At 42.0% G+C, this 17,922-nt stretch overlaps 1 protein-coding gene across 7 annotated transcripts in view; it reads left to right on the top strand.

The window, feature by feature from the left end:
* Nucleotides 1–17,922, top strand: part of SFMBT2 (Scm like with four mbt domains 2) — a 244,238-nt gene that overhangs the window by 153,137 nt on the left and 73,179 nt on the right. For all 7 annotated transcript variants that reach the window (XM_070601099.1, XM_070601103.1, XM_070601097.1 and 4 more), the window contains 2 exons: nucleotides 2,373–2,520; nucleotides 17,198–17,280. In XM_070601099.1, the coding sequence (XP_070457200.1) occupies nucleotides 2,373–2,520; nucleotides 17,198–17,280 (231 nt within the window). The remainder of the gene's footprint in view (nucleotides 1–2,372; nucleotides 2,521–17,197; nucleotides 17,281–17,922) is intronic.

Here is a 17,922-nt window from a genome sequence, read left to right on the forward strand (position 1 = left end):
ATAGTTGTAAATTGTACCAAAGATAAAATACTTGAGTCATTCTGTTTCACGTGCACCCGTCCTTCTTTCCTTGGCTGTGTGTCATAGAACACATGGACTGGATTATGGGCATCTGCCTCTTAGAACTCGGATGGGCACCTCCCTAGGTTCGAGACTCACCCACATATATTAGAATATTCTTAGTGTAGAAGATATTTATAATTAAATATATTTCTCCTAACGTTGGGAAAGGCTTTAGAATACTGTGTCTGTAACTGTCACACACTGCGCTGTTACTACTCCTCATCATGAAAATGTCCTTTTTATGTTCCTTGAGGCTTTTCTTCAGGGCACCGCAGTTGAAGAAATACATAAATAATGTTAAGAACAAGTGGACAAGAAAGCAGAGAAGCGTGTAGCAGATCCAAAATCAAAGGACCAACCGTTAGCCGTACAGCAGGATTGTTTTTGGTGTTCCCGAACAGAGTGAGATACTGACAGCTGATGATGATGATGACAGTATCATCTGTGTGTGTGAGAGAGATGCTGTATTGTTTAGAGAAAGGCTCCTGGAATTAGCATTAGAAGTCTTGAGTTCTCTTTCTAGTTCTGCTCGCTCTGAGCTGCACCATCTTAGGCAAGTTGAACTCCTCTGGCCTTGGGTTCTGAGACCTGTGGGTTCTGGACCATATGGACCAGTGTTTCTGAACCATTTGAGAATATGAACCCTGATGGGTTTGAAGGACCTTATTTTAGCTTTTCCTCTGAAGTACGCACACATAGTGGATCTTGGAGATCCCTTACTGCCTATCTTTACAGAGTCCAGTGGCGCTAAGACATTGTACTACTGGAATTATACGTTATTCTGTATGCATCTGGGTGTGACTGTGTATACGTGCAGGAGAGACCAGATCACATTAACTTAACAAATATTTACTGAGCGTTTGTAGGCACTGTTCTGGACGTGGGACTATAGACAGAAGTCCCTTCTCTTATAGAGCTTATATTTTAGTGGGGGAGACAGACAATAAGCAGAATTAATAAGTAAATAGATGTATGTTACCTGTTAAATGCTAAGGAGAAAGATCCATCATGGAAGGCACTAGTGGCCTGTTGGAGTGGGAGGAGGGAGGTGTGACTTCAAATTGGCCTGCCAGGGAAGGCCTCCCTGCAAAGCTGATGTTTGATCCTTAACTCTTCAAAGTCTAGTTTCAAAGGCAAACCTCAGGCAGCAGAATTCTAACTATTTACTGGAATTAGCATTGAGAAGAACAGAATCCTGTTCTTTCCTGCTTAGCTTTGAACTAAGATGCTTTCAGAAAATATTTTGTAAATGAAGGAGCCAGGAATCATAGCTTAGGAGGAGCGTTAGGGTTTCCTAGGAAGGGCTGGTTTATGTCTGTTGAGTTGAGAAAGATCTTTTTTCTCTGGTCTGTTTTACATACTGAGTTCTTTAAATTTGTCATGCTTTTCAGCGTCAAGATTCACCAGATTTTTGCACTCTGCTTTTTCCATCCACATGCCCTGTCCTATTTCTTCACTGATGTTTTTTCTTCTACTCAGTGGATGTTTATCTGGCTCTTGTGTGCAAAGCATTTTTTGTGCATTGTGGGAATATCTTGATGAGTTACAAAGAGGCCACTGTCCTTGAAGGACTTAGGATCTGTTGGGAGAGACTCATGTGGTATCAGTCCATAGGAAGGAATGAGAATTTTCGGTACAGAGGGTCTGATACTCTGGAAGCACCCATTCCCAAAGTGGGTGGGAGTGGCTGGGAAAATGTCCCAACAGCCATGACTTTCCGGATGCACCTTGAAAAATGCAGTGTTTTGATGGACTGATGATAGAAAGGGGTGTTCCGGACCATTCTCATGGTCTCAAGGACGTGCCTGACGGGAATTATTTACTCTGAGGCTGGAGGCTGGGGGGAAGTGCAGGGATGTGGTGCAGGATGAGGCCAGAAACCTCCAAGTCAGACTGCGGAGGTTCTTGAATGACTCCGTGTGAGAACTTGTGCCTGCTGTGGACACTGAGACATGAGTGTGACCTTCCAGTGCCCCTCCTGGCTAGGGTCTGTCAGTCTCACTCCGTCAGATTGTTTTTCTTCCAGCTCTGGCCGTTGGTTTACTTCTCTGAGGTCATCGATGTTTTTCCTTCTCTGTCTCCTGTGTATTCCAGTTATTCATCGATCTTTCCATTAATATGACCACAATGATCAACGCTAACGTTTTAGCAACTGCCCTGTTGAGTAATAGACATTGAAATGCCAGTTTGTGCTCAGATCATTTTGGTGAAATATTTTCATTGCATTTGGAAGCCGTGCCAGTATTCATACCAGCGTTACATCTTATCCCAAGGAATTAACCCTTGGCTCTGTTGTTTGTTTCTTTCAGGTCTTTAACAATCATTTTTTTCAACTAACTATTGATGACCTGAGACCAGAGCCTAGTCAACTCTCAATGCTGTGCCATGCGGATTCTTTGGGGATCCTACCAGTCCAATGGTGCCTTAAAAATGGAGTCAACCTCACACCTCCCAAAGGTTTGTATTCTGGGAGAATTTGCAGGGTTTGGGTCATTCTGGGAGGTGTCGTATTCTCACTGAAGTGATGCCTTTGTTAATCTGGAGAAGTTAACGTTGTAAATAGTTTAGACGTAGTGGAAAAATAGTGTGTTTCATACTTAGCTCGAAGCAGGATCTGTTACAGCTCCCTCTCCTGGTGAGGGGGGTGACCTTGGGCTTCTCAGTCCACCTCAGTGAGCTCCTGTCACTTACTGTGTTATTGGCAGCTTTGCTGCTGTCGTGTCGTGATAGTGGGTACAGTATTGCTGAGCGATTGAGTTTAAAACCTTGAAAGTGTAAGTGAAATGGCTTTAAAAACGCAACAGAATGCTAATGAAGCATTTCTTTAAGTGTTTCTTTCCAATAACTTAACATTATTATCTGAGAGCCCGGTCACTCTCAGATATCAACAATTTGATGCTGACGTCCATTAAAATAATTCAGTTGGGAACCAGGGTGCACTAAAATAATTTTAAATTGGGATCCAGGAACCATGTTATTGGTAAGTACCTTGCTGTAGTCTCGTCGTGATTTCTTTCTGTTATAGATAGATCTAAGATTTATTTGGGAAAGAAAGCAGCAAGATGAAAGACAAGAAGATGGGAAGGAAAATGAAAGGAGTGATAGATGAGAAAATTGGAACAAGATTAGAAAAATAAACTTAAAGAAGTGGGGATTTGAACAGATAATGTCAAATAATACCAGGGTTTCGTACTAAGCTTTTCAGAGTGCCAGAGGTGGGATTCCCTGTCGTGTTAACCATGTTGGGAGATTAATCAATATCCACAAGTTAAGTTCGAGTTTGCCCGTGGCCATCATAGACTCTAGGTAACCTTTAAATGTGCGACACCTCGCTTAACTAGGACATGACTGAACTCCACTGGGCATGTTTATCTTCATCTCTCCTCCACGCCCGTCCCATGGAGGACATGCTTTTGAATATTTCCACTTCTGCTGTTGAGGCTTCACGTTAAAGTTCCGCAGGAACGGAATGCATTCTAATTATATGATGGCGAACTTTTATGTAACACCATTTACACTATTTTAAGTGCTAAACTCGTTTAATCCTCAAAATGAGGATTTCCCTATGAGGAAACAGTCACAGCGAGTTTGCGTACCCCACGCAAGGCCACACGGATAGCAAGTAACAGGGCAGCAGGTCCGGCTCCTGATTCTGTGCTCCCTGGTGTGGTGAGGACCCCAGCTGATGAGGCCTCAGATTTCTTTTTCCCATTTTGGTCCTCATTAATGACTCTAGGCAAATCACTAGCTTCAGTTTTCAAGACTGTCAAATGGGGACCCTATGGTATTCCACAGGTACTCTGCAGAACCAAAGAAATGATACAGGTCTAAGTGTCTTTAGAATCCTTTGAAATGGCTGTATAGGTTTTATGTTACGAACGTCTATTTACGGTAGAGAAGAGAAGTCTTTCCTGCTGTACAATTTCAGCAACAGTCGCTCACGGAGTTCGAAAGCCCCTTGGACCGTCTTTGTTTCTTCCTGACCTCTCTAAGCAAAGCGTGTGTGTGGGTGAGTTCCACATCGCTGAAGAAAGACTTTTTCTGGATATCTAAAAGGCTGCTTGGTTGCACTTTGCAAATTCCTAGTTTGTTCTGGTTAAATAGGATCTATTTAAGAATTTTATAAAAAATTAGTTGGGTATTTCCTCATGTACTGAAAAAACGGAAGAGTATTTAGGTCTGCATGTTGACCGCTTGATTATTCTATTATAGCAGAGGTTTAACGTTTACCCGTGCCTTTAGAATTTTTTAACACATTTCTTATGAACTGTAACTGTTAAAAATATGTATGTTTCAGAAAAGAGATTGTTGACGTAGCTTGGATATTTACTAGGAAAATGAGTGTGCCTGTTCGGATAATTGCATTTCATGATGTTAGGAAAGTTGTTTTACGTTAATGTAATTGAACTCTTAAACATGAAATAGACAATATATTTATAATATTAAATATTTTTGTATCTTAAGCATCTTTGTACCTAATATTTAGCCACAATTACCATTTCTTCTCTATCCCCCAAGGTGTTTGTGATATTTGGTGAAATGAAATTGTCTTTATGCAGTCTTCCAGACTGTTCCTTCCCTCCCCTATTGAAAGTGAAGTGTACCTTTTGCAAAATCTCAGAAAACAAAGGGAAATTTTCCTCATGGCTGTTATACATCATCTGTAGAATATTGGGTAATGGTGGTTAGTGTCTTCCAATGAGAACATGTCAGTGAAAACCCTTTTTAAATTCTCAAAGCATTCAAGAAGTGATGAATATCAGTAGTCAAGGACCCACTGGTAATCTGCAGAGGTCGTCTTTCAGCCATGGGACTGCTGTCTTGAAATAGTAGAGCTTTTACTTATAAATGGATAAGAAAAAGACCAGCTACTTCGAGAAAAAGGTTTATGATGATGAACAGATAGTTCACAGTAAAAGCAACACAAACAACTCTTAGATAGACCCATCATGATAAGAGAAATGCCAGTGAAGTCATATTGAGGTGCCACGTATCTATCAGATGAGGTAGGACTCCAAAAGAGAAAGAAAAGAAGCAGCTGTCTTTTGATGATGAGAATGTGGAGGAACAAGGACTCTCACACTTGCTGGTGGGAATGCAGGTAGGTGCAAACTATATGGAAGGCACTTTGGCAAGTTTTACTAAAATTATAGATGCATTTACCCATTGAGTCAGCAGTTCCACTCTGGAAATTTCTCCTAAAGATATACGGCACAGATAATATGCATAAAAGTTTGGATTTTGCAGCGTGACATATAATAGCAAAAGACTGGAAAAATTCCAAGTGCTTATCAGTGTGGAATCGGTTAAATAGATTTTGGATATTCATATAATGAGAAGTATGCAGTTGTTAAAAAGAATGAGGAGTATCTCTGCGTACTGAAATGGAAATCTCTCCAAGATACGCTGTGAGAGATGGAGATAAGTAGGTTGTAGTATGATGCCTTTTTTGTTAAAAAGAGGTAAATAAGAATATATGTTTATGTTTGCTCTTTTTTTGTAAAGAAGCTCTGGAAGGTTACATAAGACTCTAATGGAAACGATGACTTCTGTGTTGGGGTATGGGGTATGGAGGTGGCAAGCAGGGCAGATGGGAGCGAGGGCAGGAGTTTTAACTTTTTAAATCTTTTCATTGTTTTCCTTTGATCTAAATGAATGTATTATCTATTCAAAAATAAATGTATGTTATTAAAAGTACAGAGGTTTTATAACTGAAAGGGATCTTAGAGCTTATCGCATCAACTGCATTCTTTGTATATCTGGGGAAATTGAGGCTCAGTGAAATGATTTAAGTCCTGAGGCAGAAGTTGGCTTAAAACCCCAGTCTTAAGATCCCAAATCTAACGCTTTTTCTAATAACCAAATCCATGCTTTACTGCTGTTCTCTCTCACTGGCTCCTTCATAAAATGCATCCTTCTTAATAATTTGGGGGCGTTTTGGTGTCCTGGTGTAGGACTAACCGATGACAACGGACCATGACATTTCCATGACTGAAATGGTCTATTTGTCAAAGGATTTGGAGAATTTCACTTTCAGGGAATAATTGTCCAAATGTTTGCTGTTACAGTAACGTTACAGATTTATTTTTTGAGCTCCCTTATCATTTTCTGAGAATATATTTATTATATGTTTATATGTATATCTTATATAGATAGTAAAATATATTTATTTTTGTAATTAAAGTGAATTAAAATGAGAGGCGGTGGTGGTGGTTTCAGTAGTGGTGACTTTATGATTTCCTTTTGAGGTAATTTGTTACGTGTCTTATGTCAACACCAGGGCCGGGAATCATGCTGTAGAATTTTTTTAAACACCATCCTTTGGTTTATTAATGTATGAAAGTATACACTCTTTTTAAAAGTTTGCTTTTAACTTAAATTCTGAGCTGCATCTAGAGAGTGTATAGGATTTATTATACATGTTGAGAAGTGAATTTAGATCTTCTCTTGTATGTTTTCCATGAACGTATTGCGTTGTCAGATTTCTGTTAGCACTGTAAACACTGCTTACAATTACACTGTGTTTGCCTGTCCTAACAAGGTATTACGCCCCCCTCCCATTCCCCCGGGATGGTAGCTGATGAAACAAAAGACATCAGATGGTACATGAGATGTGCGAAGAACATAGATTCTTACTCACATTGTTTTGACTCTATTCCTATCTAAAAAAAGAAAAATTCTGTCCCCAGACTTCAGAGACAAAGAGCCTAAGCTGGAGTGGATGGGGGTTTCCAGTGTTGTCTCTGTGAGCACGTGCTTTCCTGGTGAGCAAAGAGCAGAACCTTGGAGAGTTGATCCCATTAGTTTAACCCAATGAACAACACTTCAGTGTTATAGACGCTATAAAAAGTGATCAGACAAGTAAAGAACTCAACGAAGCAAAAATGGATATAGGTTACCAACCATGACTTGCCGTTTTTAAATATTTCATTAACCTCCTTGGCATGTAACATCAAAGATGAGTCGTGGAATTAGGGGGACAAATGTCCCACCCAGGGGCGTCTTAATGTGTAGCCTTTAAATTTCTCTCGTAAAATGTGTGAGCAAAGGTTAAAGTCCATCATTTACTTTAGCACTTTGTCTCCACTATTTGGCCATCTTAATAGACAAATAAACTGTTAACACGATTTAAGAAATAAAGGCGGTGTTTAATTATTATCAACACGCAAAGCAGTGACCCTAATTGGTAGTGTCGTTGCCTAAAAAAAAAGGCCTCGAACACTGACCGATGAACTTAACCCATTTTGTAATCCCCTATTTCGGACAAACCAAAGGGGACAGAAAATAATAAACACACATGCTCGCGGACCTACTGCCTCCATTGAAGAGATGCTCACATTTTGCCCTATTTGATGCAGATTTTTAGAAAATGAAATAAAGTAGATGTAATTGAAGACTGAGTCATCCGTGACGCCTCTGTGTCTCACACCCCATTCTCATCCATCAGTGAATCCTGTCAGTGTTTTCGGGACTTGACCGTGTGTCATCGAGACCACCCCGGTCCACGTCACCGTTAAATGTCACCTGGGTGACTGCCGTGGCCTCCCGTTTTCGTCAGTCTGCTCTCAACACAACAGTCAGACTGATGGCATTAAAACGTAAATCACAGGGGCCCCTCCTCTGCTCAGATTTCGGGCCCTTCCTCCCTCAGTCAGTGGCCAAGTCCAGGTCATGACAACAACCTTTCAAGGCCCGCCAGTTCCCTGTTTGGCCTCTTGACTAAGAGGCCCCTTCACACTGGCCTCCTTGCCCTTCTTGGAACATGGCGCGCGTCCCTCCTTCCCTCTGCTTGCCACACTCCTCCTCCTCCTTCAGTCTTGACCCAGGTGTCGCCTTCTTGGGGCCGTCTTTCTTGGCTGCCCTGTTTAGCATCCATCGCAAATCTCCACCCCGAACATTTTTATGTCCTTCCCCCTATGGCTCTTCTGCACAGAACTTTTTATCCTGTAAGATAACAAGTAATACGGATTGTACTTCTTTGCCTTTTTTTAATCTCTCTCTCCATGAAAGTGAAAGATCCACAAGAACAGGGATTTTTGTCTTGTTCTCTTCTCATCCCCAGTAGCTAGAATAGTGTGTGGCCCTTGGGAAATATTGGTTGAGTGTTGAATGAATAGAAGTCCCGCCCCCATTCTCTTCCCCTCCATCTCTTTCTCCCATAACCCTTTACACCCATCCTCCACCGGATAACCACCTTCCTGAAGCTGTTATGCTTTTCCTACGTTACTGCCTTGGCTTCTGTATTAGTCCTTGCACCGGTCTCCCATTGTTTTTATTCCAGGCAGTTTACAAGAGATCTTGTTTTGATATGTACATAAATAGCATTATGCGATGCGAATCTTTATGTAACTTTTTAATTAGTTAGCATTTTGCACGTTTTTCCGTGTTGATGCTTATAGATTTTTTATTCGTCTTACCTGTTTAAAAAGTATATCATAATTCTTGAAATCCACTTCCCATTGATAGACATTTAAGGTATTTCCAGTTTTCCTTATTGCAAATGGCACTCAAATGTACATCTTAGTACGTGTACCCAAGTGTGAGAGATCCTTTTGGGGATGTATTTAAGTGTGGAGTTCCCATTTTGCATCATCCGCACTCTGATGTCATGTTCGTAGGCCATTCTGAACCTGGCCATTCTGGTGGCAGTGGCAGGTGTCTCTTTGGTTCACTTGAGTGTCCCTGATTACGCGTGCATTCGAACATTTCATCATACGCTCGTTGGCAATTTCTATTTCCTTTGGATTGTTGATTATATTTTTTGCCCTTTTTCTTTTGATTATGGGAGTATTTATGTATTTGAAAATGAATTCTTTCCCAGCAATGCACTTCACAAATATGATAGTCTAGTCTGTGTGTTATTTCTTCATTTTTATGTGTTTCATGTTATACTGAAGCAGTAAATTATAATGTGGTCAAATATCTATCTTTTCTATTGTGATTTGTTTATGTGTCATTAGAAATCCTTGCTACTCATGTTCCTCTGTTTTCTTTCAGAGTCTTGCAGTTTTCTTGTCCGTATTTAGCTCTTTAACCTACTTAGAATTAATTTTTTCTGGGGCATGAGGAAAGAAAACAGTTTTATTTTATTTTATTGCTTGAATTGAATTGCATTTTCAGATGCATTAGTTGTCTCAGCATCACTGATTGACTAGTCTATCATTTCCTTTCTGACTTATAATGACACCACTGGCATATATCAAGACCTCTTTTGGGTGTGAACCTTATCCTATTCTTAGTTGTTCTGCTTCTTTGTCAGTCTCTTTGTCCGTCTCTGCACAAATACCTCACTTTTTTATTTTTTTATGGAAGATTAGCCCTGAGCTAACATCTGCTCCTAATCCTCCTCTTTTTTGCTAAGGAAGACTGGCCCTGAGCTAATATCTGTGCCTCTCTTCCTCTACTTTATATGTGGAATGCCTGCCACAGCATGCTTCCCAAGTGGTGCCGTGTCTGCACCCGGGATCCAAACCGGTGAACCCTGGGCCGCTGACGTGGAATGTGTGAACTTAACCAATGCGCCACCAGGCCAGCCCCACAAATACCTCACGTTTAAAAATTGATTTTGCTTTATAATTTATTAATATCTATTAGGTGAATTCCTCCGCTTTTTCTTCCTTTTCAAAATTATCTGGGTTATTTTGGGCAGGTTATTTATTTATTTATTTATTTTGAGGAAGATTGGCCCTGAGCTAACATCCGTGCCCATCTTCCTCTACTTTCTATGTGGGACGCCTACCACAGCATGGTGTGCCAAGCGGTGCCATGTCTGCACCCAGGATCTGAACCAGCGAACCCCAGGCCAGCGAGAAGTGGAATGTGCGCGCTTAACCACTGCACCACCGGGCTGGCTCCCTGGGTTGTTTTTTGTATCTAAAAATATTTCTGACTGTTGAAAACTAACTTCACTTATCTGATTGTTGAAAACCCTCTTGTTCCCTTATCTCTGAATTTACTTCATTCTCCAAGCTTCTTAAGATGGTTTTGCTGTTGACAGGTGATATTTATATCATGTTAGACTCCATCCTGGGGACTTATCTACATCTCCTAACATTATGTTTATAATTCAGAATAACATTTTGAGTATGCCACCAGAGAGAGAAGGGTGTTAAGTGTCCCACCGTGACCTATATGCATTAAGTACTTCTCAACATTAATTTTTATTCTAAAAGATAAGGAAGTTGGAACGACTGGTGTTTATACTAACTTAGTTCCCTCCTCGTTCCTTACTTTCCGTTGTTTTTTTTTTTGTAATGCACTCTTCCATGAATGTAAAAGCAGCATAATTCCATTGGAAATGAATGTGTAAGTTTTAAAGCTCTGCCTCAGGAAGGGCTCGCACTGGAACATCAACTGAGAATGTGGAGGGAGCTGGCCGCTTCCAAGGGGACGGTGTAGCTCTTTAGCCAACAGCCTGGATGAAAAGAAAGGCTTTCGTTACTAGTGTTTTTCCCTTCCTGCCTGTAAGCCTGTACACAAAGTCATTCATGAAATGAATGGGCAGATTGTTGAGAAACTTGCTCGGGAATAGACAGACTGGTCACCGGGCTGCTTCTGCCACCTGAGGTCTGTGTGGTCCTGCTTCCTCACCCGGGCGGTGCAGACATGCATCCTCCTGACCTCATGGGATGGTGGTGAGGGTCATGTGAGGGGAGCCCATCACCTGCTGAGCCTCAGTGAGTGTTCAGGGAACTCAGTCAAAGCCTCGGGCCTGGAAGAAGAGTGATCACCTTTCAAGAAGAAGCCCCATGCAATGAAAAAGTGCCCGGGAGAGCTGCTCTCGTGAGTCACGAGATTTCCTGAGAAAGGATGAAGAGCCTGTTCTTTCAGCATGGTTTCTGTTGTGTCATCTTTCATTCTTCTAGCTCAGTGCTGGTATTTGCTGATCTTTGAAGATGACTGTGTCACCTTTTCTTCCAAAGAGACGTTGAACGAAAACCGAAATAAGTTTACTTTAACACCAGGCAGTCCAGCACCTCAGCAGTGTAAACGTGCTCTGGGGTGAAGATCATCTCGTTATGGGGCTGTGTGCTCTTCAGTCACGTGTGGTGGGATTCTTCTGAGCTTTCTTTCCTAATTCTCCATGTCTCCCTCCATCCTTGCCTTTATTTCTGTGTCACACTTATCCCACTGTGCGTCTGTCACTCTCAGGAGCTGCCTGAGCACCTGAAACCCGAGCCGATTCCTTTTTCATCCTTATCTTACCAGCAACTAACCAGAGTTACAAACTGGAGACTTACCGTGAATAGTTACGGAATGCATGCATTTCCTTGTTTTAGAAAGTGTTGCTACTTTATAGGACTCCTGCTTTCTTTTTTAAAGGCTGACTTTTTAATTAGAGATTTAACACACGTTTGTTCTTTAAAATTCTGAAAAAAGTTGAATTTTCCTGTCCTGTAGAAAGAACTTTTGGTGTATATTCTTCCAAATTGCTCTTTCCTCGGGTATGTAACTTTGTGTATCTATTTGATTATTTTATACACACTCATTTGTCATATTTCTTAAGATGTATCAGGCCAAAATAGCTGCTACTGAAAGGACTGTGGGGAGTTCCGTGATTTGTAGGTAAATAGTTGATTTAAACACGCTCCTGTTCTTGTGTGTTGTTCTCAATTCTGCTTTTATACCTAAAATGTTTGCACAGGCGTCCCGTTGTTTTCATAGGATACCCCGTCGTAGAGTTACTGCTCTGTTCTCACCCCAGCTCCCTCTGCTCCAGCCCCACAGTCCTCCTTGCTCTTTCTAGAACATTCCGGACCTACTGCTGGGCCTTTACAGTTGCTGGTCCCTCTCCTTGGCTCACCCTTTCGCCAGATAGCCACGTGGCTCGCTTCCTCAGCTCCTCGGTGTGTCACCTTTTCGTCAGGACCTTCCTCGATGCAGCCCTCCCTCTGCCCTTCTCCACTTTCTCTCTGTTGTGCTTGTGATGATCTCGCTTTTCACATTTCTGTGTTTTCTGGCTCATTTCACTGATACGTAAACTGCGAGGGGAAGGATTTTTGTTGGTTTTGTTCACTTCTGTATCCCTAGTATCAGAACCGTACCTAGCACATAGCATGCACTTACTAAATATTTTTAAATGAATGAATCTGTGAGTGAATAAATGGCTAAGTTGGAGAGTAGACACCTTCTTAAAGATTTTGACACACATTGCCAAATTGACACCTGCAATGGTTTTTCTAGTTCTATGCCAACCAGAAATGCATAAAAGTACCTGTTTCCCCACAGTCTTTACAGTGGGAGGTTCGTTTTTTTTCCCCCCCTTGGTGGGGAAGATTGGCTCTGAGCTAACATCTATGGCAGTCTTCCTCTATTTTGTATGTGGGATTCTACCACAGTATGGTCTGATGAGTGGTGTGTAGGTCCACACCCAGGATCTGAACCCGCCAACCCTGGGCAACCGAAGCGTAGCGCACGAACTTAACCACTACGCCACCGGGCTGACCCCATACAGTGAGGGATTCTTAAAAATTGTTTTTTATTTTGCCAATCCAGTAGCAGGCAAGCAGGATATTCTTTTGGTGTTTTTACTTTTTATTAAGGTTGCACAATTGTTTTCACATCCACCCAGCATAGAAGAGTTGCTCTGTTACTCCCGTGTGTCTCTTTTATTAGAGAGGGAAATCTTTTTTTAAATCCCTCCCCTCCCCTCCATCCCAAGTCACTGGCAAGGGGCATGAGAACAGCACGATTATCTCAGGGTTGTCACGAGTCACTTCCTTGTGCTGAGGAGAGGCCTCACTTCCTCTAGAAGCCGGATGAAATCAGGATGCTGTTAGCAGATGAGAACAGGAGGATGGCTGTGGGGAGGCAGTCACGGTGTAGTCTGTGTGCTGAAGTACCCCTTGGCCGCTGACCACTGCCTTCGTTATCTTTTAAAATAGGGCAAGGATGCTATGCTTTCAGATAATTTTTATTATTGAAATAATTCCTGATCATCATTGAAAACTTGGAAAATACAGAGAAGTAGAACAAAAAAATATCCAGGAGTCCCACCACCCAGATAATTCACCGGAATATTTCAATCTTTACTATGAAGCTTTTCTTATGTTTCCTTGGTCTTTTTCTTTGCCTATTTTTATATATAGATTTGATAATTCTGTATATGTTTGTAGCAGTCTTTTCATCTAAACCTATGGCCATCATTTTTTCATGATTTTATTTTCTTTTCTTTGCAAACTCTGTGCAGTTTCATGACGTGCCACGGACTTGGAAAAGTTTCATATCATTTCCTCTTTTTGGATGTGAAGTTTATTTTCCCCCCCGAATTATCAATAATAATGCCGTTGTGTCTCAATGTATAACAATTTTTCAGTTTTTAGAGTTGTTTTGCTGGGAAAAATTCCCAGAACCGTCAAAGTTCATGAACATTTTTACTGCCAAGTTGTTTTTCGAAAGAATTGTCCACTCGCACCACCAATAGGAATGTTTGCAAGTGGAGCTGTTTTATGTCAATGAGTTTGTATCATGAGGAAATGGTCATCGACCTGTTCCCTTTTGGACGTGTCACAGTTGGAACTTCATTCAGAATAAACGCTAATAAAAGCTTAAATGATTCTAGTGGTTATGGGTCAACAGGCTCCTATGGCAGCTTGTTGCAAAGTTTAATAGCCCGGGGGGTTTTGATTTCCTTTTATTTTCTTTTCCCCTCTGCTGTTTTCCTCCCTCCCAGGTTCTGGCTACAGTAAAGTCTCAGTACTTCTTCTATCTTTGTTGATTAATGAGTATAATTGACCCCTGTTTTCTGTATTATACAAGCCACCGCAATTTGTTTTTATGTGGCAGTTGTTTTCTGAGCTGTCACAAAATTGCCTTACAAAGAGAGAGCTCATTATCAGCCCCGAGGAAAAGAATTCTGAGTTATGAAGGGAATAAAGGTCCCTAAGAGAAGGAAATAGAGGAGAAGTCTAGGCTGTTGGGATGTTCGAGGAAATGAGAGCGTTCTAGGGGCAGAGTAATTAGTTGTTGCTTTGGCACCAAGCAAGACTTGGTTATCTCTTGAAATTACTAGATTAAAAATGGCTCCCCATAGGCTGGCCCCGTGATGTCGCGGTTAAGTTTGTGCACTCTGCTTCGGCGGTCCGGGGTTTGCTGGTTCTGATCCCGGGTGTGGACTTACGCACTGCTTATCAGGGCATGCTGTGACAGGTGTCCTACATATAAAATAGAGGAATGTGGGCATGGATGTTAGCTCAGAGCCAGTCTTCCTCAGCAAAAAGAGGAGGATTGACAGTGGATGTTAGCTCAGGGCCAATCTTCCTCAAAAGAAAAAAAAAAGAACCTCCCCATAAAGAGAGAGTCTATCCATCCAGGATGCAGGTACAAGAAACCATAGGAGCATGACGTGTTAGGAAGTGGGTTGAGGTCCACTGGAAGTTGTTGGGTATGAATGTGATTATAGAAAATTCAGCTCAGTGTCCATCTGTAGGGGGAGTACAGGTAACTTCTAAGTTGGAAAGTTTTATCTGAACAGATATCAACCATAAAGAATACCCAAATTCCATGTTATATCAGAAAATGGTTTGCTATTCTTGTGTATAGGTTTTTTCTTATTTCCCCTTTCCCCCCATAATCTTGATGAGATTTTTCTCAGCTCACAAAATAAACTAAGGGAGTAGCAGAGGTCCAGGGAAGAGATATTAGAACAGAGGGAGATCCTGGCTTAGACAAAGTCGGTCTGCTACAACCCTAAACAAATAGGGTCCTTCTGTTAGAGGGACGCATCTTGTCTCCAGCTGTTCAGTCGAGAGCTCTTCTGGGGAATGTCTTGTTCCGTAACCTGTCTTCATCAACCCTGCCACACTTCTCTCCTAGGAGAAGAGAAGGGAATTAACCACAGAGGGAGGAAAACATCCCAAGTAGCAGCAGGAGAACAATGAGTAATGGTGGCTCTGAATCACGGAATGCAGCAGCTGGAGGAGACTTGAAACATCTCTTTATTTTGTGAATTAGGTGAATGAAGAGGGTCAGACATCGAAGATTTAATTTACTTTTACCTTGCTTCATCCAGTTCCTGGTAGAAGTGGGTCTGAGACCAGTTCTCCTTTCTGGCTCTGTACCCTTCCTACTGCTCAGGGACTCCTCCCCAGCGTGAGGTGTCTTTTGGCAAATTCTTGTGTTCTTATACATTATTGCATGGATTTGATCACAAACAGTTCCAGAAAAACTACTTTTAAAATGGAGGATTTTTTAATTGTAAAGAAACTTGCGTTCCTTTTTTTAAGACTCGTTTTGTTTATAAATGTCTAGAAGAAAGTTGATTTGGTCCCTTCCAGAAACTTCTGAGGCCAGAGCCATTTGGCTGGAGGGGCAGCTCTAGAGGGAAGGGTTGGGGTGGGGAGAAGGGCAGGTGGAAGATTTGCAGAACTTCTTCAAAAGTAGCCAGAAAGAGCACCTAGCATCTCAAAACTCTGAGACTTCTTATCTCCTTGTTGGAAAGATAGGAGTTGTCAGTCTTTATAGAATGAAAGGGATGTCCTGGGAGGAAGAGGGTACCTCTGCCCCTCATGGTCAGAAGGGCATGAGAAGGTCGAGGGTCAGTCCTGGGCCAGAGGCAGACAGCTGCCTTCCTCCATCTTAAAAAAAAAATTGGTTAAATTGAGCTTCCTTAATGAAAAGAATACTATTTTGTACTTGGTAGTACAAATGGAGGTAGGAGGCAACCAGCATCTTGAGTTTCTTTAAAAAAGAATTTCTGTAGTGGCTCCACAAGTGTGGAATTGTGTAACTAGAAGTCCCCATTCTAATGAATTTTCAGGTGTAGAATTTATGACAATATGGAGAAAACAAATCAGGGGACTTAGGTCAAAAATACACTTAAGGGGCTGGCCCGGTGGCAAAGTGGTTAAGTTCCCACACTCTGCTTCGACGGACAGCCTAGGGTTTGCAGGTTCGGGTCCTGGGTGCAGACCTACACACCACTCATCAAGCCATGCTGTGGCAGTGCCCCACGTACAAAATAGAGGAAGACTGGCAACAGACGTTAGGTCAGGGCCAGTCTTTCACACCAAAAAAAAGAAGAAAAAAATATATATATACACACACTTATATATACTTCCGAAATCCCTTATAGATTTATATACACTTAAACCAATAAAGGGAGCACCCTAAATGAAGATTCTAGGGACATTTTGCACATTTTAGATTAATCCTAATTGGTACTGTACTATTTGTTTCCGTTGCCATCTTTTGTTCACAGAAAATGCAAATAACACTCATAGTGAGAAGTATTTTCCCTGGGTTAAGCCATACCCCCAGTGCTTTTCTTATTTTATGATCTAGAACTGTCTTCTCCTACCTTCTCCCATGCCTTGTCTTGGTGGTTGTGATGGATATACATTGCATAGTTGCCCCCTCCCCCCATGAAATGAAATGAATAAAGAAAGATGAAAACCACCTTGGTAATGTCTATATTTAATTAAGTTTAGTATATATGACTCGTTTTTCAAACCTTTCCCTCAATATCTCAGATGTGCCCCAAAGCTTCACTGGAGAGGCTCGTCTTTCCCAATTCTCATTTTCCTTCCTCATGTGCAGTTCAGTTGTAAGGCAAGGCTTCTTCCTCCCCTCCTTTCATTTTTCTGGAGTTTTCTCACTAAAACCTCGACTCCTTGTTGCTGTCTGCTTTCCCTCGTGTTACTCTTTGAAAATCACACCCCCCCCCCGCCACGGTAGTGATGTTTTCCAATAGTGTCATGGTTTCCACGAGGATATTGGGAAGTAATTTTTCCACGAACTCAGAATTGGTGGGCAGGGTGGTATTATTGTACGTTTCTGCAAAGTGCATTGTGCGAACGTGTTTTGTGCTATCTCATTTCTCACCCGTTCTCCCCCAAAGCAGATCTCCCCAGCAGCATGGGCTGCTGTCGATTGCTTCCACCCTTCACCTGGTTTCAGGCACCGTATTAGGATAATGATGGTACACCTTACCTGCATTTAGTAGTTTACACTTTTTGAAATATTTCACTCAACTCTCGTAAAATCTGATGTGCTCTCAGGCTCAAGAAAGGCCTTCCCCCTTTGGGGGCCTATGCTTGCACTCCTTATGATTTTAATTACTGACACGCCCTAAAGCTGTTCATTGATCGAGGTTTAGTCTGATGAGTACTGTTTTGTCCGTGTTTGTTGTGTACAGGTTACTCTGGCCAGGACTTCGACTGGGCGGATTATCACAAGCAGTGTGGGACAGAAGAAGCACCTCCCTTCTGCTTCAGAAATGTAAGAAGCTTGGTTTTTGCTACTCCTTTTGTCATAGATGTCAAGTTTTATGAGTTTTGTAGGTTGACTTCTATTTATTGAGCAAGATTCGAGTGCTCCTGTGTGTCATAGGATCCTAAAACTTCCCTCGTTTATGAGAAGCCCTCCTTCGAGGTTGTGTGTTAGTTGAGGTGATGCTGGGCCGTGGTACCAAGTCGACTGCTGAATGGAAAGTGGCTCACACATGTTGTGAGTTTAGTTCTCACTCAGGGAAGGGTCCAGGGTGTTCTGATTGGCGCCTGGGTCTCCTCCTTGTGGTGAGCCTCGGGCTAGATCAGAATTTGGCTTCATTGTCTGAATCTAGTGAGCAAATAGGAAGAGATCCAAGAGAAGAGATCCCGAGTTGTAAACACGGTCACTGATATTGACACATCGTACTCCGTTCTCCTTCCATTGGTGACAGCTAGTCACTTGGCTGCACCATGAGTGAGGCTGGGAAATGTGCCCTGGCTGGCTACTCTTCCCCGCCACGATTCCACACAATGGAGGAAGGAGGAGGAATTTCGGTGGACAGAGAGCCACCTGTGCCACCATTAGCTATGCCCTTGCTGTGCAGTGTAACATTTGATAAGTCCATGGATCTAGGTTCTCTGCCCCTCAGGT

Source organism: Equus przewalskii, chromosome 30 (assembly GCF_037783145.1).
Source record: "Equus przewalskii isolate Varuska chromosome 30, EquPr2, whole genome shotgun sequence".
Taxonomy (NCBI): Eukaryota; Metazoa; Chordata; class Mammalia; order Perissodactyla; family Equidae; genus Equus; species Equus przewalskii.